The sequence below is a fragment of the Polypterus senegalus genome, chromosome 7, assembly GCF_016835505.1.
Source record: "Polypterus senegalus isolate Bchr_013 chromosome 7, ASM1683550v1, whole genome shotgun sequence".
Classification (NCBI taxonomy): Eukaryota; Metazoa; Chordata; class Cladistia; order Polypteriformes; family Polypteridae; genus Polypterus; species Polypterus senegalus.
This window is the reverse complement of record NC_053160.1, coordinates 56,431,075-56,458,087: the sequence shown is the minus strand read 5'-3', so window position 1 is coordinate 56,458,087 and position 27,013 is coordinate 56,431,075. Positions and strand designations below refer to the sequence as shown.

Genomic DNA, 27,013 nt, shown 5'->3' with positions numbered 1-27,013 from the left:
TTAATTTTATCAAGAAATTCATTCAGATATAAATCTCCCTCATTATACTCCAATGTGTGTAGAGACATATAATATATGAATATATGACTTATTTCTTTATGTTTACTGTTTTAATTACAGGTTATTTTTTATGTTCACTACATTTGGGTCCAACTGTGTTAATAATCTCTAACAACAGCATTCCACACTTAAAATTTTCTTTTGTATATTAATTAATTTAAATAAATCCTTGCCAGCCCTCTTCACTGTGCTCATAATAATAGTGACATGTCTTAGAAATTCATTTTTCCACTTTTTGTTAATTCAGAAGTTTGCCTACTGAGCCTACTATAGCTTTAGAATCTCAGCGATTTGTTCAGATTTTTTTACAATTTTATTTGTTATGCAAACACGAAATGATTTGTCCCGTTAAGTACTTCTGAAGTGTTCACATAGGTATGTCTGGAAAAGTTGGCATCTATTTAAATAAAACAACCTTTTCACCAAGCAGAAAGTTCTAAAAAAAATGTATCTATTTAAACTACTATATCTATATAAAAGATTAGATCTTTCAAATAGTGAGGATATGTGAAAATGTCTCATAATGCAAAACTTTAAACAATACAACTTGCATTGGGTGTCCTTTAATTAACTAAAAAAACTACTGAAGACATTTCTTTCTTTAGTTTCAGTTAATATAGCAGATATAACAGCCACTTATGGCAAAGCAAACAATCTAAATCTGTTTAAGTAACTTTTATCATCTATCCATCCATCCATTTTCTAACCCGCTGAATCCGAATACAGGGTCATACTTTTATCATACATTTTTATAAAGAGAATACAGTATTTAAAATACAGCACATGACTCTTATTGACATAGATATTTTAGTATGAATTCTGCATTTAAATTTTATAAAGAAAATTATTAATGTGGTTGTATGAATTCGAGGTCAATGTTCACATTGATTAAATGAGAAAATGTATCAAACAGAACACTCAAGCATATTCTGATGATCATTTATCATGTCATCTTTTCTTATTTGATTTGAAACATATTGGCAACCATTAAAGTATTACTTAAATTTGAATTTTAGTCAAAATTATCACTTGCCTTCACCAATGATGGAAATGAACTAGTAGTCAGTTAAGGAAAAATTGCAACTTTGGGTAACCTGAACACTGAGAGCTAAACTTTAAGAACAGATTGCTGTTTTTCACAGATAAATATACCTTCCAGTGTTCACATGAACAGCTGCTCTTATGAATAAAACACATATCTTAGAGGAATTTACAGCAACCGGAAAACTCGAAACCAAATATTTGGGCTGTTTTTTTTCCTGGTGAAATGATTATTAAAAATACGCAAAGCCCTATGCAGTATAATTCAGTTGTGAACCTAGGACCAAATAAAAGTCACCTGGGTGCTTCACAAGTCACGGGTATATTGCAGAGTAGAAAACCAAAATGCATTTGACATCTCATCTAGAATTTACTAGAAGGCACACAGGAGACTCTGAAGTCAGCTGGAAGGAGGTTCTATGGTCAGATGAGTCCAAAACTGAGGTTTCTGGCTATTAAACTAAATAGCATGTTTGGCGTACGCAAAACATTGCACATTAACAAAAACACATCTCCACCATGAAGCATAATAGTGGCAAAATCATGCTGTGGGGATGCTTCTCTGTAGTAGGCCCTGGCAGGCTTGTGAGAGTAGAAGGATAAAATGAATGCAACAAAATACAGAGAAATCCTAGGAGGACATATTCAGTCACTTAAAAACCTGCAAGTTGGGAGAAGAGCTGTTTTCTAGCAAGAAAACAACCCAAACATAAAACCAAAGCTACACAGGAATAACTTAAAAACAAAAATGTTAATGGTGGCCCGGCCAGAGCCCAGATCTCAATCCAATTGAGAATTTGTTGCTGGACTTGAAAAAGGCTGTTTACTAAAATCCCCATGAAACTTGACAAAGCTTGAGCAGTCTTGAAAAGAAGAATGGGGAAAAATTACGTCTAAATTTGCAAACGTTCATAGAGACCTGAATATACAGACTAAAGGTTGCCAAAACTGCATTTACCAAATACTGATCTGAATACTTATTCAATCGATTATTTTGTGCTTAATTTCTGTAGTTAATTAAATCACTTTGCACAGACAGATTTGTTTTTTCTTTGACATTAAAGAGTTTTTTTCTGTATTTCAATGTCAAAAAAGACAAATTAAATTCAATGTGAATAAATGTTGTATAACTTTAAAATGCCAAAATGTCCAAGGGTGTGAATAATTTTTATTGGCACTGTACCTCCAATAGTTTATGTTAATAATTGTTAGGAATTATACCATATATTTCTTACTGTATAACTTTCAAAATGAGCTTGACTATATACAGAACAGAAAATAAGACATCCTCTAACAATTTAATGCAAAAATTTGACATGCATTTCTGCTATTGTATTGCTTAAAATATTGTATCATTGTAAGAATGAGAAACTGAACAAGATTAAGAATTCAAACTGTGTAGTAATCTGTTAAGATGAACCTCACAAATTGCCATCTGAAGGATGGGAGGCAATATAAAGCCTTCCTAATCGCCAAAGTGGATCTTTCATGCTCTGTGAAGTGTCTGATAAGTTAATATTCCCAAGAGTTCAATCCACTTCTGTGAAAGCAGTTTCCTTTTACACTTCAGCATGCATTTTATAAACCCTGTTGTTTTCAGTTTGTGTTGAGCATGTTTTTACTCTGTTTTTACATATATTTTTCATTTATTTTTTTGATTTTGAGAACAATTTACCTGGCTCACATTTTTGTTTCTTCTAAGGCTACAGGGTATAAGGGATACCATTAAGTCATGCTAGTACATTTACGTGCCTAGTGTACTGAGCGGCAGAATGGTGGCACAGTGGGTAGCGCTGCTGCCTCGCAGTTAGGACACCCGGGTTTGCTTTCCAGGTCCTTCCTGCGTGGAGTTTACATGTTCTCCCCATGTCTGTGTGGGTTTCCTCCCACAGTCCAAAGACATGCAGGTTAAGTGCATTGGTGATCCTAAATTGTCCCCAGTGTGTGCTTGGTGTGTGTGTGTGCGTGTGTGTGTGTGTGTGTGTGCACCCTGCAGTGGGCTAGCGCCCTGCCCGGGGTTTGTTTCCTGCCTTGTGCCCTGTGTTGGCTGGGATTGGCTCCAGCAGACCCCCACGACCCTGTAGTTAGGATATAGCAGGTTAAATAATGGATGGATGGATAATGTACTGAGTTATGTGACATTATGATGATAATATAACTTGAAAATATAGGAGAAATAGTTATCTAAGGAATAAGAATAGCTTGATGATTTTGCTCATTCCACTTTTTCAAAACAATTAGTCTTCTTTTTGGTAAACTTTACATATAGTTTTTTGAAAATATTTCTTTTTTTGTTTTGGCATTCTTGTGCCTTTTGCTTGTTTGTTTGTTTTCATTTATTGCATTATGAATTTTGATACTCTTTTTAAAATCACTTAGGAGCTACCTGGTTAGGAAGGTAGTCACACAGACTGTGTAAGATGGGAAAAGTGAAGTAAATCCTTAGAGGCTCAGAAAATCAGATTACTGTCAGTGTTTGAAAGGGTTATACCTTGTGATAAATTAAGTTTCCTTATATCTACTTTATTGAAAAAAAAAGGCCATTTATATTCCTATTATTTCTTAACTAACAAATTACAAGCATTTTAAATAACCTCTCTTTTGCAGTAACTATTTTTCCTATACAGGAACAAATTGAAGCAATTTATTTAAAATTGCACCATTGTTACCCTCTAATGAAACTGCATTTTATTGATAGTAACTTTTCTCAGATGTTACAGACAATGTTACGCTATGAGTTGAAATTATTTTGATCCTCCTTCCAACCCATGGAACATGGTTGAGAACAGCGTAAGGCAAATACACATCTTGTCCCCAGTACTTATTTGCTGTTTTGTTGTTTCCAGTGACCAACAAAAATGGGAAATTGAAGCCTTGTTATACTTTAAAAGTGTGTTGATGTTGTTTCCTGTTATTCAATAAAGAAGCCCATTATTAAGATAAACCTTTGGCAGTCCTCTAAGGGGACTTTAGTTCCCAACAGGAATGTGCAGGGGCCAACAGGTGACCCCCTTGATCAGTGCACACTTTAAAGGGGATTACTATTTTGACAGGATAGAAAAAGTAGAGCTGCAGCAGTCTTTCACATACAGCCTTCCAGGGCAATAATATGTCACAAAACATGACTACTCTGCATGATGATAGTCAGAAGTACAATGGTTTTTGTTTGCAGATGCTGTATCAATGAATGATGTGATTTGTATACTAAATAGAGACAAATCCTAAGTGACAGCATTCCAAATAGTAATAAACTAATATTTCAGTGTTTAGCTAGAACTGAAGAACCAACAATACCCCGCTAAGTACCACAGGGCACATAACTCTCTGGTTTTAAGGTTTTTGTCTTGTCTTGTCCCTATTTGAAATGTTAAGGACAGTATATTAAAGAGAAACCAAGGTTTCAGCTTGGTTATCTAAAGGTTGGATCATTGCTGCTTTTTTCCTCTTAAATGTATCTGAATTGTGAGATCCAGCACTTGCAGATGAGTGTTACTTGTTGGGATGAGAGGCAGCACCTCCAAATCTGAGGTCATTGCCATCTCCTAGGAAAAGATGGTGTCTGCATGTGAATGACTGTTTACAGGTAAGGTAAGGGTAGTAAGGGTACACAAGACTGCCTAAATATCAGCACTGCTACAACAATTTTGCAGGTGCTGTACTGTGCAGTGAAGTGAGTATCAAGTTGTCATTGAAAGGTTTTGATTTATTGGTCAATTCACATCCTGAAATATACCCTCTCCCCCCACCCATTCCCTACTGTTACCAGCTTTGGTTAGTGCCAAAGACATAGCAGAAAGCTAATATATATTTACTTATTTAAGATAATCTGTTTAAGACTATGTGGCAGCAAAGGAGGAGAAAACATAGACTCCTGTGGGAATAAAATATCACCTGGAGGGCAGTGTCTGGTGCATATAAACCAGCTTACCACTCAGAGCAAATTTTGGTGATCACTGTAGCTCAAATACAGTATCAATCTGGGCAACAGATATAAATTCACAAAGGCAGCCAATGTTTTCAACATTCATGATTTCAAATACATCCACAGGTATAAACATTATAACAGATGATGTTTTGTCAATAAAAAGAGAAAGAAATGGGTGGAGTGAATTTATGGACTTTACTACACAATACAGTAGCACTAACTATACCAAACCTTAACGTCTTAACTTTGCACCTTTCTCAAAGTAAACTCTTGCCTTAATTTACCGAATGACTTAAAACTCTACAGTCCTGTCAGGCATTGGACATTACTACAAAATACTACCCCAAAATATTTTTTACATATGAATTCTCAGCAATGCTGAACCCTGGTCTTTATTCAAAAGACTAGGTAGTTGTGCCAATAAATTGGATGCCTGCTCCAACCCTTTGCCTTTGTATTTACTGCTTTGTTCCTCTGATGCCATTTATATTGAATAAGGCTCTAGAAACATTTTTTGTAACAGCAGACATATAATTACACAAGTTATATATTTTATTATCAGTGTCCTCCTTCTAATCTTTGATTTCAGATCCAATGTATGTAGCAGAGATTTAATACACCAGGCATTACCATCTTCTAAGCTGTTTACCTCTGAAAATTTGCATGAAAAAAATTCTCTAGTGGTTTCCATTTTTATTATTTTTTTAGTATTAGTAAAGTGGCTGCTTTTGTTGTGTATATCTATCCTACTGATATCCTTACCTTTCATCATTTACATACAAAGGTTAATCAAAAAGTAAAGCCAATTTGAAAATTACAGTAATCCCTCGCTATATCGCGCTTCGACTTTCGCGGCTTCACTCTGTCGCGATTTTTTTCTCATACACGCTTACGTCACTACGCATGCGCTTTCTGAGAATTTTTATCTAAGCCCTACGATGGCTCCTAAACGTGCTGCTTTTTCTAAGCCTTCTGACAATAAAACTAAGCGCCGGAGGAAGATGCTTACTATCCAGAAGAAGGTGAAACTCTTGTATATGATTAAAGATGGCAATACCCTACAAAAGCCTCCTCACGCATGTGAAAAGACAGCGCCAGCAACTGCCTATCAAGATGTACTTCAGCCGCGCACTCAGACACCCACTGCCTACTCCTAGTACTTCTTTAGCGGAAGAAGACAACAATGCACCTGCTGAAGATACTGCACCACCTCTGAAGACTCTCCTACTGAGGTCGTGCCTTCATAGGTTAGTGGTTGTGTGCAATTAAATGTACAGTACAATAATCTACTATAGAAAAGCGCTCGGGATTGTCCTTCCGTCCCATGAGTGCAAAGCGTAGTGGTATTCCGCTTATTACAGACTTACTACTTGCGGCTTGAGGTACGAGCGACGCGATGTGAGCAGAGTTCTGGTGCTCTCATCGTTCCCTTGCTTTTTGTGCGATGCGCTGGAAAAATAGAAAAAATTATGTCTCTGGAAATAATTAATGTTGATGGAGTACAAATGCCTCACCGCATAGTAAATATCAGGGGAGATGGTGCTTGCTTATTCTCATCTATAGCTTATTTAGTGCATTAAACTCCGTCTTTAGCGGTACAGATTCGGGCTGACATTGTACGACTTTGGACAGGCACTTGAGGGGATAAAAAAAGATGTTATGAATGGACACTTTGATGTTCTCATTCTCTACACTTACATGCCTGATGTACACATGGAGCGCACAATAATTGAAGATAAAAGTCGGTCACCTTAAAAGGCGAGTGCCTAGTAATATGATATTTGTAACGTCTAATATGTCTTATTTTCTCTTATTTTGTCTAATATATTGAGTAATACGAGTGTAATGGTGACTAAAGGGTGTTGTTTCATGTCTAGAGGGCTCTAATAATGTTAAAAAACGTATTTAGAAGGTCGTAAACAGGTTTTCTATACTCTAACTGCGAAAATATTTGATTTATAAATAAAGAATCCTACTTCGCGAAAATTCATTTATCACGGTAGAGTCTGGAACGGATTAACCGCGATAAACGAGGGTTCACTGTACATGGTAACCACTATAGATAGAAGCTGACAAAATACAACAACCATAAGCCATCACAAACATGTTCTATCACATCGGCTTCTATCTGCTGTCATTACATTGTAATTTTCAAATTGCCTTTCCTTTTAGATTTACCCTTGTATGAAAACAGGATTTTGTTCTTTTAAAGGTTTCAGAAGTACTAATATGAAACAATTTTTTTAAAATATAGACTATTTTCCACCATTTAAATCTATTAAAAAATGTCTGCAATGAAAAATAGTCAAGACCTTGGAAAAAGAAGAGTGTATTTTGCTTTTTTTTCTTTTCGACCATATAAGTGATATGATATGTAAATTATCTAGAATTCAGTAAAATGCAACAATGTATTAAAACCTTTATAGCTGCAGCAATTCAAGTTATGTAGTTTTTAACTAGTGAAGATGGGCCAATAACAGGTTTTATTTTAATAGGACAGAGTGGAGACTGAAGACTGTATTTGATTGGCTGCACTAGAATTTAGAAGAATTATGTATTGTTTTTCCCTAAGATCAGTACTAAGCGTCACCTGAAGAAAGGCATTTTTCCTATGGATACACGTTCAGTTGATATGTACATACAATTGTCATATTTATTCATCCTGTTATTGCAACAGGTGAAAAAAAATTAGATATTAACAAGGTGTGTTTTTATCACTGACTCATACATAGTATAGGTAACTTCAAAGGACATGGTCATCAAAAAATAACTAAATAATTCAACCATCAAATCATTCCTTGAATTTACTTTTTCTATTAAGGTGTTGTGGGGAACCAGGGCTTATTCCAAATCAACAGGAGCAGAACAGGAACCAAACCTTGATGAGACACCAATATGTCGCAGCATACACTGATACTAATAACATTTTGGTCAATTGAATGGCATAATCTGATTGCTGCATATTATAAGTCTATCACTGTGCATGCTGTTAACAGTGGTAAATAAAATAAAGATCAATTAATAAAATGTTAATCTTTGGCATATATGAGGAATATTTCAAAACCTCAAGAAGATTAATGTGAAAAAATAGAGAATATGCAAACTTTGCAGCTAAACAAGTGGACAACTGAATCCTTGTTTTAATACCTACTGGCCAGAAACTCTAAACAATATGCCTCTACTGTATAAACTAAAACAATTAATTCACATATGTGGACCATTTCATAGAACTTAAGACTATCATGGGTTAACAAAATTAACATTAATAAGTATTATGCACAATAGCCATCAAAATCAGGTGTTTAAGAGCATGTAATTAAGTGTGTTACTGCCACTTCTGAATAGTAGAAACAAAAACTAATTACCCTGCATCAGTATTTTTCAACCTTTATTTTTATTTACTGAGGGCTGCAGCTCTTGTCATCACATAATTAGAAATCAATATGTTTCCTTAGAAAGAATACTTAATGTTAGGTGTACACAATAAAAAAAGAGAAATTACAACACCTCTTTATAATTAGCAAGAGCAAAATCAATCTCTGAGCCATCATTTTTTAAATAACAGTTAAAAAGACCCTTTAGAATTTGCTTTAACATATTTCTAAAAAAAACTGTTAACTTTTGACAAACAACAAATGCTTATATTAGTGAGATTTCTGATGTTGTCTTGAAGAAATAATTCTTTATAGTCAGAGGACACATGAGTGACAGCACAATGAAGTTCAGATTGCAGACTCCTGTCTATGAGACATTCGCAAAAATCTGAGTAACTCTGGCAAACTGCAGAGAAAATATGCTCACAAACTATGTATCAAGGGTTTCCTATGCCATTGTCACCAGATATGAAGAATGAGTGGCAGGAAACCAAATTCCCATCTTTATTGCACTAACACTTATTTTGTGTGCAGCTTTAATCTTTTAATCTTCTAAATCACAAATTTACAATTTAGAGCCTCTGGATTTCCATCAGCCCTCCCCTTTTGCACATCCCACCTCCTAACTGTCTGTTATTATCATTTACTGGTCTTGGTATTCAATTGAAAAACAGACACTAAGGCCTGCATCGCTCTAAACAATTCTTCACGTGATTTTCAGTCATAGACTTCATTTGCATGATTTGAGTGAGTTGGTGACAGTTGCCTTGCCCTACCATGACCAGCTATACCAGTCTGACAGTCATCCAAAATAAAACCTGCTTGATTATTGTGTCATAAGTATGATGGGCAGGCTCATATGTTTTCAAAAGCTGACAACCTATGATCACCCAGAAGTACAATGCATACAATGTGGCTGCTAGAAAAAAAGGAAAATAGATAACAAGAAGAGAGTCTTTTCTGTCTAATATCTTGTGTTTCTCGTACAACAATAAAATGTAAAATGAAAAAAAAAAATGCGGTGAGATTGAAATCATCATAATGTACATGGAAACTATTTGTACGGGCTCTGACACTGTCAGGCTGTACAAAAATTGGCTGCCAAAATTCAGTGAGCTCACAATACTTTTGAAAAGTGCTGAAATGCAATACTTTGAAATTGGGCTGAAAAATTAAAATACAGTGATGTAATCCATCGTACTCTGCTTTTGCTAATCATGTAATCAGATCCTTGAAAAAAGGAGATGATGACATCCAGAAACTGCAGTCATTCAGTTTGACATGCTGTCTGATTAGAAGTAATGCAGTGTGTCGCCAGCCTTAGAAGCACTCATAAAGCATTGTAAAATATTTTAAGAAGTTGATTTGAAAGACACATAAATTATGAGAGGATTATGAGCCTTTTCATATAATTTGGTTAAGTATCGGCTAAGCATAAGCATGATGAATGGCTACTACAAATGATTTTGTGCCAGTAACTTCTAGGACCATGTCCGGCTAGATGTTCAAGTAATGCAGGCCACATGTAGCCCTTATGCCACATGCTGGAACCCCTGGCTTATATACTGTATACTCATGTGCATCTGGTCTTATACAAAGAATTATAGTTTATATATTGCCATTTTTAGAAATTATTATCCATTCATCCATTATCCAACCCGCTATATCCTAACTACAAGGTAACAGGGGTCTGCTGGAGCCAATCCCAGCCAACACAGGGCGCTAGGCAGGAAACAAACCCCGTGGCAGGGTGCCAACCCACCGCAGGGCACACACCAAGCACACACACTAGGGACAATTTAGAATCGCCAATGCACCTAACCTGCATGTCTTTGGACTGTGGGAGGAAATCGGAGTACCGGGAGGAAACCCACGCAGACACCCACTGTGCCACCATGCCGCCTTAGAATATATTATTATTCATATTATGTAAATGCCACAGACCTGCAATAAGTGAGTGAATCTACTCTAAAAAAATATATATTTTTTTAATTTTGGAACTGTTGGCAGATTCAACGGCAAAGGCAGTCAATGAATTTCACAGTTGCTTATTAACCAAGACCCATCCTGGATGACTTAAGTTTAAAAAGCGCTGGTTCCAAAGGAATTCATTTGAGGAATTAAAGGAAAATCAACATTTATTCTGCTAAACTAAATTTCTAACATCTTTGAACATTTTAAATAACTGAACTTCAAACACAGAAGTTAACCACATGGTAATTTTGTAAGTAGCAGAGTATGATATTTACTATAGTCGTGTCTTGAACACCTATTTGGTTTTCACTAGATGATTCCAGCTTACATATATCTTTTTATACAATCCAGAACTGCAAAAAATAATTTGAAATTGGTCTCATTATTTTATTACAAACAGTGAGCATAATATACCCCAACTGATATACTTTGCATTCTTTTTTATTAGGTCTGATAGAAGGACGAGCATGTTGAATCAATATAAACCGAAAACAACTAATTGTATTTATAATTTGTTCTTAAGACCTATCAACAGCACTTTGCAGTTCTCTGAATTTAAATTATTTTCAAAACATTTGGTTAGTGCTACAATTTTCCAGTCTTAAATGGCATTTTTTTTGGTATTTTAGTGTTTGCTCTCCCTTCTGTTTAGGTAGTGTCTAAATAGAGGGTGAGCCAAATAAAGAAGTGCCACATTTCAAATGTTTATTCTACAAAAACGCTACAAGATAAAATAGATTTATTTACAACATAAAAAAGGTATACAAAATAGATTTTTTTCACTGTGTTTTAAAAATGATATCTTCAGGGTGGTGGCCATCATTAGCGAAACACTGTTCAAGATGATTTCAGAACGCTCACATGACTCGTTCGGACATTTCAAGGGGAATAGCGTCGACTTTGTGGGCAATAGCATCCTTGAGGGCTTCAAGGTTTTGAGGTCAGTGTGTGTATACCTTCATCTTGAGATAGCCCCACAAGAAGAAATTGCACGAAGCAAGATCAGGCGAACGTGAAGGCCACCCGATACCACCACACAGGGAGACTAGCTTCCCCAGAAATATCTCAAGCAAATCTTGCATGGATCTCGTCACCATATGAGCTGTTGCTCCATCCTGTTGAAACCAGGCATCCACCACATTCATTTCCTCCAGTTGGGGCTGCATAAATTTCTCTAGAATTTCAATGTAATGTTCTGAAGTGACAGTGACCGTTGCTTCCCCCTCGTCAATAAAGTAAGTGTCTACAATGCCAAATTCTCCAACGGTGCACCAAACTGTAATACACTCACTGTGCAGGGGTCTCTGATGAAGTTCATGATGGTTGGTGTCAGCCCAATAGAGAACATTTTGCTTATTTACACAGCCATTCAAATGGAATTGTGCCTTGTCAGTGCACATGATGATGGCATCTCAATGAATGGTTTGCAGAATGTTCGCATACAACTCTCTATGGTGCTCCCAGTCTCTCTCAGTGAGTTCCTGCACTACAATCACTTTGCACAGATGGACGTTAAGGTCCTCATGCAAAATCCTACTCAGAGATGTGTTGGAAGTGCCTAAGGTAGAAGCTTATTTGCACCCTGAACGTCTAGGAGACTGCAAAATTGATGCCCTTACAGCTTGGATGTTTTCAGGTGTTCATACAGTCCAAGGACGACCTGGAGATTTTCTGTTTAATGTTGTATCTGTCTGTCTAAATTTAGCCACCCACTGAAGAATTGTTTTCCAATTTGGGAAGTCACCGTTAGGATGAATGGTGAAGTGAGTTCAGAAGGTGTATTGTGTAGTGATTATGGATTTGTTGTTTTTGAAGAATGGTTCGACAGCAAAAGCACAGTGCACTCCGGACCAAGGCATGTTGCTGACTGGAAACTACAAGGGATCGCCTATCAAAGGACCCCCCCCAACCCACTCGCCTGCCTCTACCTCACGCAATAACCTTGAGAAATGTGGTACTTCATTTTGGCTCACCCTGTACTTTACAAGTTAACACAATAGATTCATTATCTTTATACTCATTTTCTGTATTCACTTTTTCAGAGTAGCAAAATCCACAATACAGGAACTTGCCTTGAGCAGGATGTTCGTCAATCATATGGCATATTCTTTTACATATCCTCACTCAGTTCTGTTTTGTAAAATAAACTGATGTAAAATAGTATACATTAATGAGAGCAATGTGCCCCAGTGGGAACAAAGAGCCAAAGTAAAATGAGTAATTTTTGATATATTGTTTGCTTCAATGCTATGAGTAGCAAAAACAAAGCTAATGAGTTGGGATTGAATGTGTATGAACATAACTATGATATTATAGAAATAACAGAATCATGGCTAAATAACTGATATGTGAATAAGTATAACATAGATAGTTACACATTTGGTTGCCATTTATTGAAGCTAAATTTGAATACACATGTCTCCAATTGGATGATTAAACATTAGGGATAGCAACATTATACTGGGAGTTAGTTTACCCCAAGGTAGACAACTGTTTCAATGTACATCATTTTAATAATATTAAAAAAGCAAGTTTGCATGGAGATGTTATAGTCAAAGGGCAACATTACACACATTTTGACTGGGCTAACTTTACAAATAGTGGAATATAAGAGCAGGACATTTTAAACATAATGAGAGACTATTAAAACACAAACAAAAGGGTCTAACAAAGACTATCGAGGTTTAGTATTTTGTAATGGTCAGAATAGAATTCAGGGGTAGATGTGATTGAACCATTAGGATCAAATGACTGTAATATAACGCATTTCAAAGTGTTTAATTAAGAGTGTATATGTAAAACCTAAAACTCTTAAGATTAACTTTAGTAGGGCAAATTTTAAGCAAATGTGGTAAAACCTAAAAAAGATTAATTTGGTTAGCTTTTAAGTGTGGAGACAGTTGAGAGGCAGTGGAGATTAAGGAATTAGGGAATACTCCGCAGAGAATATTTAAGGTAATAAAAAGGATGCTGCAAAGGAAAAGGCAGCTATGTAAGATGTACAGTATAAAACTAATAACTCAAGTGCTAACTGTAGGGTTTATAACAGAATAAGAGTAAAGGTTAAAAACAATATTTTAATACCTAAAAGGCACTTGGAGTGAAATGTTGCAGAAAAGCCAATACACTAATTGAAAAGCTGAATCAGTAAAAAAACTTATGAGGAAGGACTATAATAAAAGACGTTGTCAAAAAACAACTGGAGGGCAACATGCAGACCAGAAACACTAACCCAAAGTCAAAAAATCAGAGCTTAATTCTTACACCAAGAATCACAAAAAGATAATACATGTTATCCAATCTTGAATAATTTTGGAATGTATACCACGACCTTTATATTGTCATGCTGATGATGTCACCTGTCACGCACTCCTCATAAATCATAGGAAATATTGCCATCACAATGAAAGATGCAAAAAGCACCAAGATGGCAACTTCTAAGACAAGAAAAATGGGATCACAAATAACAATATAAAACTAACAACTTTTAATGGAAGCACTCTAGCACAAAGTACATAACAATAACATATTTAAATTCTTTGATGAAAAAAAAAAAACATGTACAGAGACTGAAATAGCGAATAAACAGAACTTGCATTTATTTGAAGTTCTCAACAGCAAAGAAGTCGATAACCTTCAAGCAGTTACTGGGACTGCCAGCCATCCTAGAATAATTAAGGAGGTTAATGTATGTACATTAATGAGTACATACAAAAGCTCTTGATACTCACTTTTGAAAATCACTGTGCACTGGGGAATTTCCTAATGACTACAAGCTAGAAAATATTGTCCTATTATAAAAAAAAAAAACAGTGATCAGATGGATCCGGTTACTATAGCTTAATGTGTGTCACAGTTAAATTAATGAAAGAAATTATTACATTATTGTACAAGGGACAAAGTATAGTGTGTCACTAAAGGCATTAGTCTTAAGGTTCATTTCATTATCTTTGCACCACATTTTATCTGCCCTTATACCATTGTAGAAAAGATTAAGCAAGTCTCTCATTGGTTGGCTTTACCAGATCATTTTAAAATACACCAAGTCTTTTATGTCTCAAATTTGAAACCAGTACATACTCATCTGCATTTATAGATTCTAACTGCTTGCTCCAGTGCGGGTAGACAGAGAAGCTGACTTCGAACTTCAGTGAATCTTAGACTATAGTAAAGGACAGTCCTTGGTACATAGAATACCTTGTTTAATGGTGGGGCTACTAGAAGAAGGCTCTTTAGAGAATTGGGAAACCCAATTTGACCGTTTACAAAATCTCTTATTTTTTTTTAGTTTGTGAGAATTTTATGCTTTAAAAGTTTCATTCTGGAGCTTTATTTTCATATACGAGATCAAATTTAATTTTTTTGCTTGAGAAAGTTTTACATTTAACTTTAACTTTACCAAATTACCATTTTAAAAACTGCTACAGGTAGGTAGTGATTGCTGTGGGATCTGGCCTGTTGCTAGGGTTTACCTTTCAGATCACAATGCAGCAGTGCATACTCCTTCGAGATATGGACTCAATCAGTAAATAAGTGATCTTAGAAAGTCTGTTTTTGACTCTTGTTATTTCATTTCGACTTTGGCGTTGGTTGTATTGTAGAAAAACACCTTACAATTCTTACCTGACAGTGATTACGAATAAGCCTTCTGGTTTAGAAAAACAAACTTAATTGCTCAGAAAAGTAACTTTTGTTTTTCAATTTTATGCTTTGTTCTTAAGAAAGAATGTTTTTATGTTACTTGTGTTATTTCTGAAGGAAATATACACCCCCTGCTTTTAACATCACGGCAGTCCTACCAAAACCCATTGTGCCAAAAAGGATATGGAAAAGAGTAACCAGGCTGATTCCAGAATTACATGTTACAGAAGTTTTTAAGATTATGAAAGGAATTTATACAATGGATACCAGCTGTTGATTTAAGATGAGTTCTTCAACAAGAACAAGGGGTCAGAGTAGGAAATGTGTTAAGAGTAAATCTCACCCAAATATTAGAAGGTTTCTCTTCATATAGGGAGCCATAGACACATGGAATAAATTAGCAGTTAGTGTGGTGGAAAGTAGTACTTTTGGGACCTTCAAAACTCAACTTGATGTTATTTTGGGCAAACTGGATGGAGGACAGGACTGGTAAGCTTTGTTACACAAAATGGCTTGTTTTCATTAAAATTGTTCTAATCCTCTCTCTTCTTAGCCTTTGGTTGATTTTGACCTGTCTTTTGATACAACTATGTGCCTGCAGTCCTATTATTTACCAAACTAGGTATCATGCTATATTGCTAATAAAAACATTTTATAAAGTTACGATTGACTAGTTAATATATTAAATCCAATTAGAAGAAGAAAATTTAAAAAAAAAACTGTAATAACTAATTTATGTGTCATATATGAAGGAGTTAGCATCAGAGAATAAGATTAGATTACATTAGATTAGATTAGTTATTTATACACTTCTCCTTTTTTCAGATTGGGAACAACCTTTGCATTTTTTATATTGATTCATACACAATGATGCCGGCCTTCACTAAATCCGTTGAAGCAAAAAACATACTGTAGGCAGTAACTGTATACAAGGCAGTATGTAAAATAAAAAGCAGGTTTATATTGTAACCTATTCTGTTTTTATTTTAACCCATGTGAAACATATCTTTCAGCTTTTTAGTAACCTAGAAAAAGAATTTTTTGTAGTGCAGTGGTTAGTGCAGCTATTTCAATTCACATGCCTAAACGCTCTCCCTTTGTAGTTTGCGCATTTTCCTCATCTCTCCATTGGTGATATTTTGGTCTGCCTTCACATTCTTGAAGATGTGCATCTTTGGTTAATTGAGGACTCCAAATTTTTATCAGTGTTTGCATGAGAGGGCCTTGTGATGGACTGGCACCCAGTCCAGGGTTGCCTTCTGCCATGTGCCAAGTGCTGGTCCCCTACAACCTTAAACTGGATTAAACAGGTTTGAGAATGTTATGTTATTATTGGTAACAAACAGACGTCACAGGACTTTAGTTTTATTTGGTTTTCATTCCCTCTAATACCCACCTTAATAAAAGGACAAGTGTCTGTGTACGTGTGTGTCTGTCTGGTTGTTAAGTCTCTGTTATATGCCATTTTGTATGAGTGTCGTAAAAGCAATGCGAATGTTTGTGATGCACCATCTTTGGGTACGGAAAAATGCAGTTCATTTTATTACTACATGCACAACAAAATACAGTACATTCCAAAAGTGGTGCCTCACAAACATTAATGCTGAATACATCCAACAGACAGTAACTGCCAGACAGAAATAATAATCAACTTAATAAAAGTACAAGTGTCTGTGTATCTGTGTGTCAGTCTTGTTGCTAAGGTTAGGAAGAAAAAATTAAAAATAGACAATATATGTAGATGGGTCCAAAAAAATCAAAAATGATGATAAAAAAACAGGGTCTAAAAATAACAAAATTGTTCTTACTTGCTTATTTTGTTTTATGCTGACAACAGCAGCATGGTAGCAACTTTCTTGCACCCGCTTCAGGAACGTGAACAAGGTTTATAGCTGTAATACTAATGATTAATAACTTCACATGGTGGCCAATGGATGAGTGAAAATAACGATAATCTGATGTGCATGTAAGAAAACCAAAGCCCCGACACTACTAAGATCGAGTCTATAAATCAGGCCAATAGAGTAGCAACCATTGCTACATTTTCCCTGCAAAATATTTTGACAATAAGAGTGATGACAAGAGGAGGAAACAAAAATGGGCAGGTCTATCAAAAGAAGACATGGGCACCACAAGGGAAAGGAATTGGGTACATATTATTAAATGAGACAAAATGAACCGAATGACTAAATGGACAACCCATGTATCAAATAAAAAACACATGGTCTACGTTGATCACTTAGACTTCAATTCATCTTAGATGGATAGCACAGCTAGCTGTTAATTAAAGCGGATAGTAAATGTGATCTATTTTTTGATCTCGGACCACTTGACCAATGAATATGATTTTGGTTTTCTACTTGGATTAACAGTGAATTTAATGCTGTACATTAGTTACATTTTTGCAAAAATAGCAGTGTATTCTCCTCTTTTAGGAGATGAAGGTATTAACCATTTGTAGCCTGATTAAAAACACAAGAGAAAAAACAGTTTGCTAGCAGTGGAAGCTATCCAGTTCAGCTACACCGATAAATTAAATTATTTCATACAAATAAACAATGTTAGAAAATCAGAGTCATTGATGACAGATCTCTTGCACATACACTTTCTACATACACTTCGTTAAATTCCAACTTACTCAAGGAAACTGGTAATATAGTCTTTGCTGCAGGCTGACCAGGAAAAGGGATTGGTATTAGCTGTAATATGAGCCGCCATCAGTTTTGCTGCTTCGTGACCTTTAGTCCCACAGGAGTTTCCAATTCCATCGTGGTTCATGCCAAAACTGTCAGGATAAGCAAAGGACAACATTACTCTCCCAGTGGAGCTACAGAGCATGAATGTATCATTCCTTCAATTTAGTTGGAAAACGAGTAACAAATGTCATTAAATACTCCTCTATATACAAATTTCTATATTTTATAAGTCTTTTTACATGAAATGCAGTAAAATACATTCTTGCATACCATTACACAATGCTCTACATTCTTTTGATTACGGGAATGGTCATTGTTTTTTTTAACCCCTTCTTTTAGAAATGCTAAAACAAAGTGAGAGATAAGGCTCCCACTCAGACAGAACAGCTGTTTGCAGCTGCAAAAGGATAAAGGTCAGTGGCTGCCTATGCAGCCCAATTCTCCAGAGGCAATACAGGGCTGTAATTACTGGCCTGATGACTAGCTGTCGAAAGTCATGATTATAGGCTACTGCATGGTCGCGTCAAAAGTTGCAGACAAGTGAGAATGGGGTTAAACCAAAATATAAATCATTGTGTGGGAATTGAAAGGGTTTTCAATGGACCCCATGTTTCACTAGAAAAGAAATTTTCCTTTTCGTGCTTTTCATAATTAGGTTAATGATTGTTTAAAACACCATAGGAAAAACGCTTTTCATCTAGAACATATTCCTAGAATTTCCTAATTTACAGAGAAAATTCCAAACACATGGATAGGGAAACAAACATTACATAACATGTATTAAAAGTACATAAAAATGCAAAAATATAAATTCTACAAATAGTAAATATGTACAGTCAAAACATCAAAAATATAAATATTTTTCAACTTCAGTATACTTATATTCTCTGCATTTGTTTTACTGGCTATGGTAATCAACGTGGCATTGGTAATTAAAACTCTAATATTCAAAACACCTACAACTATACAAAAAATCAGCATTGTGCTGCCTTTCAGTGACTGTGATGGCCCTAGAGGCACATATGCAATGAAGGCTGTTATATCTGAAATTATCTACTCCCAAAAAACACACAAAAAATCCAAAAATAACAGATGAGCAAAACAGAAACAAAAGGTTAGAAAAAAATTATTTGTTAGATCAAGCAAACATTTCTTTCAATTGAAGCATGATATCGTAACTCTGTTTTCTATTTCTTGTTGTTACGTTTTAGACATATGAACCTCAGGCATGAGCCTCTTTCAGGTTTAGAAGTAATGTCAAAGTCACAGCACCTCCTAGATGCTCCTGGGCACATTTTATGACACTTTTTGGCAACTGCTCTTGAAGCATTATGCTGTCAGGAAGGCGGTGGACTGTATGCCCAACAGTTAAATGTGCATGTTAAACATCCACCGTCATTAACAACATGCTCCGATATGGGAAGATGGCAATGTCTGAGCATCTATAGGAATACTTATATTGACATAACACCCTGCACACTAATTCCCTACATAATACCTATCGTGTTTTGAGAATTATGTACAGTATAAATATAGGGAATTAAGACATGCATGACATCTTGCTAGCAGTTTTTCTTAATTTATTATGCCGAGAACTGAACTAAATTAACACAGTTGGTTTCTCTGGCAAAGAAGTAAGAACAGAAGCAAACTGCAACAGAGAATTTACTATATCTAAATCATTACATTTGGAACAGGTATACTTTCTCATATTGCAAATAGTGAAGAAATAAAGAATAATCAAAAATGCTTAGTTCAAACCCTTACTATGGATTTATTAAAAAAAAGATATTCCATGACCCTGCATCATCATAAATATGTAGCACCTGGCAGATGGATGTGTCAAATGTGAATGCATCTCATTTAAACTAGTGGTGTGGAATAGAATACCAAAGATCAACGGAAAGGAAAAAACTTGCCTTTATGTAGTCCTCAAGAAGGAATATGGAGTACGGGTCCACAGCTAGTATTTTAATATGTGTAACAGAATTTAGGAAAAGGCTTACAAGAAGAATTTTGTGTAGATTAGGCACTAAAAAGGCTTATCAAGAAATTCCTCAGTTACCACACAAAGTAATCCTTGTTAATTTATATTGTTTGAGTATACCAAGATGATCTACATTTCAAGAATAGGCAAGCTGAGCATACATTTAAATTCTATATGTACAGTTGGTCTCAACTGTTGCATTCTTTAAATTAGGACAAGATAAGCTTTTAGAAAACATGCAAGAATCCCAAGCAGCAATGTCCAGGAAGCAACTGAATTTGTGAAGGAAAAGATAACTGAAGGTTAGGCTTTAATGTCAAATATGAAGATGTTTCAGACATTACAACTTAGCAATTACTGTATGGTAATGAAGAAGAAAGATGACATTTATTATATACTTTATCCGACATCACCAGCATCTGGATCCATGCACCAGCCAGCAAAACAATGCAATACAGTGCTTTTCGCGCGGAAAGTAAGAGGAACTGCCCAGAATACCACTGGATTTTTGTTCATGTGCAGGTGTATGAAAAACATTGTCTAAGCCAGAGACACAGTGACACTATATACCATATGAATAATAGAACTTGCTAGCGAAAAAGACAGTACTATTTTGAAGTTTACAGTACTCAACATGTTCTAAAAATGTTTTCTTCTTTATTTTCAAAGATTATTTTGAATTTAATGATAAACCATATTCTGAAGTTCAGCTTTAGCAAAAAAATTCTCTAGTTATTTTAAATAAGTGAAATTTATGAAAAACTAGCCTAGTTAGCCCTTTGGTGCAGTGGAGTATTGCTATATGTTTCAGGAAATCTAAATTAGGTTGATTGGTGACTCATTGTTAGTGTGAGTATGAAAGTGCCAAATGATGAAATAGCATTACATCTGGAGCTAGTTTAGGCTTTGTTCCCACTGCTAGCTATAGTAGCCTCCAGATAAAGACAACCCTAACTAGGGAAACTGCATGAATGAAAGAATCTTTGGAAAGTACAGAGTGTCAGCATGCAAATATTATCCAGCCAGCTATCCCATGTATATTTTTCTTTCTCTGTAAATATTCACTACTTTGTACATAGTCTGTACTCACTCACAGAAAATTAGCATGTGGAAGAGCTGGACCAAAAACACCATAACATTTTCAGACCTTCTTAATCCAGTTCACGGTTGCAGTGGGCCAGTCTATGCAAAGCAGGAAACAGACATCACAAAGCCGATTCGCAGGAAAATCCACAATTAGATTCACATACAACAGAATCAATTTGGAATCGATAATTAACCTAACCACCAAATAATTTGGAGATGTGGGAGAAAATATGGAGTACCCAGAGGAAAACCCACTCAGACACAGGAAAAACAGAACAATAACCATGTGCAAGATTCCAACCAATGACACTGACAACACTGCCTAATGCACCATCATGCCACTGTTGTCTATAATAAGTGCTCAAATAGAGCTAGTCTGCATGTCTTTTTGATTTATGAGGACACCTAAGTACCCCCAATTAGCTGTGAACCACCCAGTCTCACTGAGATTGCACAGGTGGTGAACCAGCTGAGGGAAGGAAACGCAGCAGGGATCTGTGGTATCCAGGGTGAACTTCTCCAGGCAGGTGGTTAGGCTGCACCTCCTGGCATTGCAAGTAATCTTTGCTTCCATTTGGGAGACTGGCATCATCCCAACTGATTGGAAAACGGGACTTGTCATCCCTACCTGGAAAGAGAAGAGTGATCACCTGGATTGCAGCAACTACAGGGGGATAACACTGCGCTCGGTGCCGGGTAAGGTCCTTGCTGGGGTCGTCCTCAATAGGATCCGTGTTCACTTACTCACCTACCATCAACCGGAACAGTCTGGCTTCATGCCTAAGAAGTCTACCTAAGGGTTCTCATGGAGCGCAAACGCGAATATCGCCAGAGTTTCTTTGCTGCCTTTGCCGATTTTGTAAAGTGTTCAACTCAGTTGATTGAGCTGCCCTGTGGGACATCCTGAGGGTTTGCGGGATCCCCTCGAGGTTGCTGGATATCATAGCCGGCCTGTACATTGGTACTGTGAGTGCTGTGCAGAATGGAGGCAGAACCTCTGCGTTTTTCCCAGTTAATTCTGGGGTTCATCAGGAGTGTGTTCTTGCTCCTACTCTGTTCAATGCTTGTATGGAATGGGTGTTGGGCAAGGTCGTGGGGTCCAGCGGCTGTAGGGCATCTGTTGGTGAAGAAAGATTCATGGATCTTGACTTTGCTGACGATGCTGTGATCTTTGCGGAGTCAATGGAGACTCTGATCGGGGCACTCAAGAGACTGAGCGAGGAGTTTGAGTGTCTGGGCTTCCGAGTGTCCTGAATAAAAACCAAGATCCAGGCTTTTAATGACCTCTTGGGCACAGCCATCAGCAGTGTGTCTGTTTGCAGAGAGAGTGTCAACCTTGTCGAGAGGTTTACTTACCTTGGCAGTGACATTCATGTCTCTGGTGACTCTTCCTATGAAGTCAGTAGATGGATTGGGAGACATTGGAAGGTCAGGAGGTTGCTGGAAAGGGGTGTGTGGCGCTCCTGATATCTGTGCAAAAAGTATGGATGTGAGACATGGATGCTATCCAGTGACCTGAGACGAAGACTGGACTCCTTCGGTACTGTGTCTCTCCAGAAAATCCTTGGGAACCGTTGGTTTGACTTTGTGTCGAATGAACGGTTGCTCATAGTGTCCTGAATGAGGCACATTTACCTGCATTGTGAGGCAGCGTCACAATGAAACATTGGATAATTGAGGTTGACTACTACTGTCATGTGCCGCCCATGAAATTACACACATTTACACAATAAATAAAATCACTTTTTAGAGGAGACAAGGATCATCTGCATATTTCCCCCATCATTTTTAACTAGAAAATCCAGTCTTTACCAGTACAGTCAGTTGTGAACACAATGTTTAAATGCACAAAGAAAAAGATGAAATACAAAACATTTCTAATACTATAACATGTAATGTGTATACATTTCATTTCTGCCACACTTAAAATATTTATACTTCATACAAAATACGTTTTTTACTGTATATATTACAGTGGGCAGAAAAGACCCTCAGAGGTGCTTTTTAGCTTCAACCGAGTGCCTCCTGGAGGGGATTTTTCATGATGAAATCCAATTTTCCCACCATCATCTTTTCCACAACAGCTTCCAGTGTGTCCAGGGTTTGCCCTGAAATGGAGCAGGCTTTCCCTGATAAATTTGTTCAGCCATTGTGCTTCTTTCATGCTCAAATTACTTCCCTAGGAGACTGCAGCATAGAACACCATGCTGGCTACCATGAACTGGTAGAACATTTCCCGCAGCTTGCTGCATACATCAAAAGACCCGAGTCTCACTAGCAAGTACAGTCTGCTCCGGCCCTTCTTGTATTGTGTCACTGTGTTGTCAGACCAGTCTAGTTTTTGTTTATGTGAACACCTAGGTACTTGTAGCTCTGCACCACTTCCACATCCTCCTCCTAAAATGGGGACTGGTCTCAGAGGCTTCTTGGCACATCAGAAGTCCACCACCAGTTCTTTTGTCTTGTTGATGTTGATTTGCAGGTTGTTGTCCTTACACCACAAGACAAAGTCCTCCATGACTTTCCTGCACTCTGACTCATCTCCATTATGAATACAACCTATAATAGATGAGTCAGCTGAAAATTTCTGTTGATGGCAAGCGCTGGTATTGTGCTGGATGTCTGTTGTGTTGAGGGTAAACAGGAAGGGAGACAGGACAGTTCCCTGAGGTGCTCCAGTATTACACACCACTATTGCTGACACAAAGTCTCTGAGCCTCACAAACTGCTGTCTGTTGGTCAGGTAGCCCATGATCCAGGAAACACTTGGAGCATTAAGATTCAAAGCCTTGAGCTTTTTCCCCCGTCAATGATGAGGAATGGTGTTAAAAGCACTGAAAAGTCAAAAAACATAATCCTGACTATGGTGTCAGCTTTGGCCAAGTGGGAGTATGATCTGTGGAGCGTCCACATCAGAGTATCCTCCACACCTACTTGTGCCTGATAGGCAAACTGCAGTGGATCCAGATGTTCTGTTTTAGAACCAGCCCCTCAAATGTCTTCATGATGTACGAAGTAAGGGCAACTGCTCTGAAGCTCTGATTACTGGAATGTCCTTTCTTTGGCACTGGGACACAGCTAGGGAGCCTTCTGCAAATTTAAGGAAAGGGAGAACTGGTGCTGAAAGACCCACAGTGCTGGCTGGCACAGGTTTTCAGCACCCTGGGGCTGATTCCATCAACCCCTGAAGCCTTGTTTATGCACAGTTTTTCCAGCTCTCTCCTAATTTGATCAACAGAGACATACCATCCAGGGAGTGGAGGGGGGCTAAAGACCACTGTTGTTATGCCATTGTAGGTCGTGCAGGGTTCAGATGACAGCTGGGATTCCAGAACCTCCTTAGCTTACACACAGAAGCTAGCAGTGTTGGGGGAGGGCTGGACTGACAATAATGAGTCAAACCTATTGAAGAACTGGTTCAATTCTGTTCTTGTTCCCTTCCTCTGTATGTTTATCAGCCTGTTTGGAGCCACTAATTGGACACTTACTCATGTTGCTTTTTATGACTTGTGCTCAAGGTTGTCTCTGTTGTGGGCTCTTCCCCCGATGAAGCTGCTACTTCAGTTGTGACTGCACTCATTTGATTTCACACTAATCTACAGACTTGAAGGCTCTCTTCTTCTTATTAAGTAGGGCTTTAGGTTCTCTTGTGATCCATGGCTTGTTGTTGGGAAAAGACCACACTATCTTTGAGGGGACTGTGTTATCCACAGAAAATTTGATGTAATCTGTGATTCAGCATTTCAATCCCTCAGTGTCCCGGCTGTGTGACTCACAAAGCATATCTCAATCAGTGTTTTCAAAGGCCTCTTTCAGAGATTCCTCAACCTCACTTGTCCATGCCGCATGGTCCTGGTAGTAGCTGGCAAACGTTGGATAGTGGGTTTATATAGAGGTATGAGCTGTACCAAATTATGGTCGAATCAAAATGTGGCAAAGTAACAGAGTTATACATAGTCTTTAACACAGTGCTGGGTCCTGTTTTCTCTTATCGTGCAGTCCACAAACTGGTAAAAACTGGTGAGGGTGGAGGAAAGTGAAACATATTTGAAGTCTCCAGAAATTGTTATGAAAACACTGAGAGAGTCACTAGAGAGTTTGCTTATTACAGAATATACCGTGTCTGCTGCGATTGCTGCGTCTGCCATTACAGGGAGGTAAACTGCCAGCATAAAAACTCTCTCGGCATATAATATGATTGTAAGCAGCTCAACATTCAAGTCACATAACTGTGCTTTAATTGTAATGTGTCAGGATTTGCACCATTTTTCATTCACAAAACGGGCAAGTCCGCCTCCTTTCTTCTTTCTGCTTTCCCTCCTTCTTCTGTCCCCCTGCACGATTTTAAATCTATCAAATGCAACCATGGAGTCCAGAGTTCCTGGGCTAAGCCACATTTCAGTGAAGCACATGAGACTGCTTAGTTTGTATTCCCTTTGGCTCCTGATCAGCATTGAGAACTCATCCATTTTATTCTCCAGCAATCTTACATTTCCCATGATAATCAAAGGCAGATAAGATCTGTACTTTCTTCTCTTATTGTGAAGTCGGGCACATGCTTTTTCTCTCCAACATTTATGGTGTTTACTTTAAAAGAGGTTATTCAAGAAGGATAATAGTGTGCAACTGAAAATTAGTAAGCACATGACAATTTGAAGACAGATGGTAACAAGTTACCTAGCAGTTGACTTAAAAGTTACACCTTAGAGATATTCTGGATTTAATTTAATATTAATTTGTTGAATAAGAATTAAGAAGCCATTTCCTTTTTTGCATTTTGTTAGTCTCATCTTGTTTTCTTTTGTAGTAATAATATTATTGAAACATAGTTGAATAGTTCATAATGTGAATTAATCAGTTGAACTGAACACTTCACAACAATTTTGGCCTGTCTGCTGGCTTACCATGTGCTATGTTGCTTGAAACCAAAAATCTGTTGGATACTCTAATTTCAGCATGCTTTAGTTTTTCCCTATTTCATCAGAATAGAAGCCTACACTAGACAAAACAAAAGAAACTGACACCTTGTTTTGTACTCTAGGATCAGTAAAGATAGGAAGAACTTCAAATTAACATTTTTTTATTCAAATTGACATGTTTTTATTGGAAATTAAAAAGTTTGTCCTCCAGTGGCAAAGACATAGAAATGTTGCAAAACACAATACTCAAGTTAATCCATGCCTTCCTACAATTAAGAATCAAGCTAGATGGCCACATATAAATAGACATAGCTGACACAGGTAATACACAATATTTCACCCTTTTCACCCAAAGAAAAGCTCTGCAAACAGATCATTTAACATAACTATCCTCAATGCTGTGAAATTAACTTATTTTGACTTGTCAAACACCTTACTATATATTTAAACACATGCATTTTAAAATAATACAAAAACTATCTTTTTTTTTTACAGGTTTTTCTTTTATTTCCTAAATGGAAGGATGTTGACACTAGTGTTCCCTTATCTGTTACAGTATCCATTTACAGTACGTTTCAGTTTGCTTTATTGCTGTTTACGTTGCCTTTGAATCATCATCTTTTATAAGTTTATGCTATTTCTGTCAATTTTGTTTATCATTCTTAAATTGTGTAATGTCTCTTTAAGTTTACTTATATTCCTTGCAATTTTTGGGTGGTTCCCCCAGTAAGTGGAGCCACCATGATGTCACCATTCCTGAGCCCTTTCCTCAGGCTATTTAAGTCAGTTGAAAAAGCTTAGGATTTGGAGATCAATTTGTTTATTTGGAGTATCTGTGAATATTGCTATTTCTGTTTGGATTTACTGTTTTTGTGATTTTCTTGGATTCTGCCTATGGATTGTGTATTGGAACTTGTTTGCTGAAGGGTTGCCTTTTAGTCAAATCCCTTTGTCTCTTTTTTCTATATTGAGCAATTTTCAGTTTATTTATATATTTGCTAATAAATATCCTTTGATGCTCTTGCATACACAAGCTGGGAGTTGATGGTTATTGTCCTTCTTACAGTCTTTTTGGTAGAATTGTTTAAATTTTGTGTTGTTCTTCACATTCCTCAGTTTTAAGGAGTGCTCTGGCTGAAGTCAGCCAGTAGTATTTAGGGCCTGGCTGAGTTAAGATGAGCCTCTTCTATGCAGATTAGTTAAATTCTAGGCCTGCTTGTTGGCTGGTTTTTGAAAGCTTCAAACCCATTTTGGCATTGCGAAGTCTAAAATGATGTGACAACATCTGCTCTTAATGCACAAATTACAAA

At 36.9% G+C, this 27,013-nt stretch overlaps 1 protein-coding gene across 1 annotated transcript in view; it reads right to left on the bottom strand.

The window, feature by feature from the left end:
- The window catches only part of adamts6 (ADAM metallopeptidase with thrombospondin type 1 motif, 6), a 311,123-nt gene that overhangs the window by 126,990 nt on the left and 157,120 nt on the right, over nt 1-27,013 (bottom strand). The window contains exon 10 of the mRNA XM_039758682.1: nt 17,654-17,800. Within this exon, the coding sequence (XP_039614616.1) occupies nt 17,654-17,800 (147 nt within the window). The remainder of the gene's footprint in view (nt 1-17,653; nt 17,801-27,013) is intronic.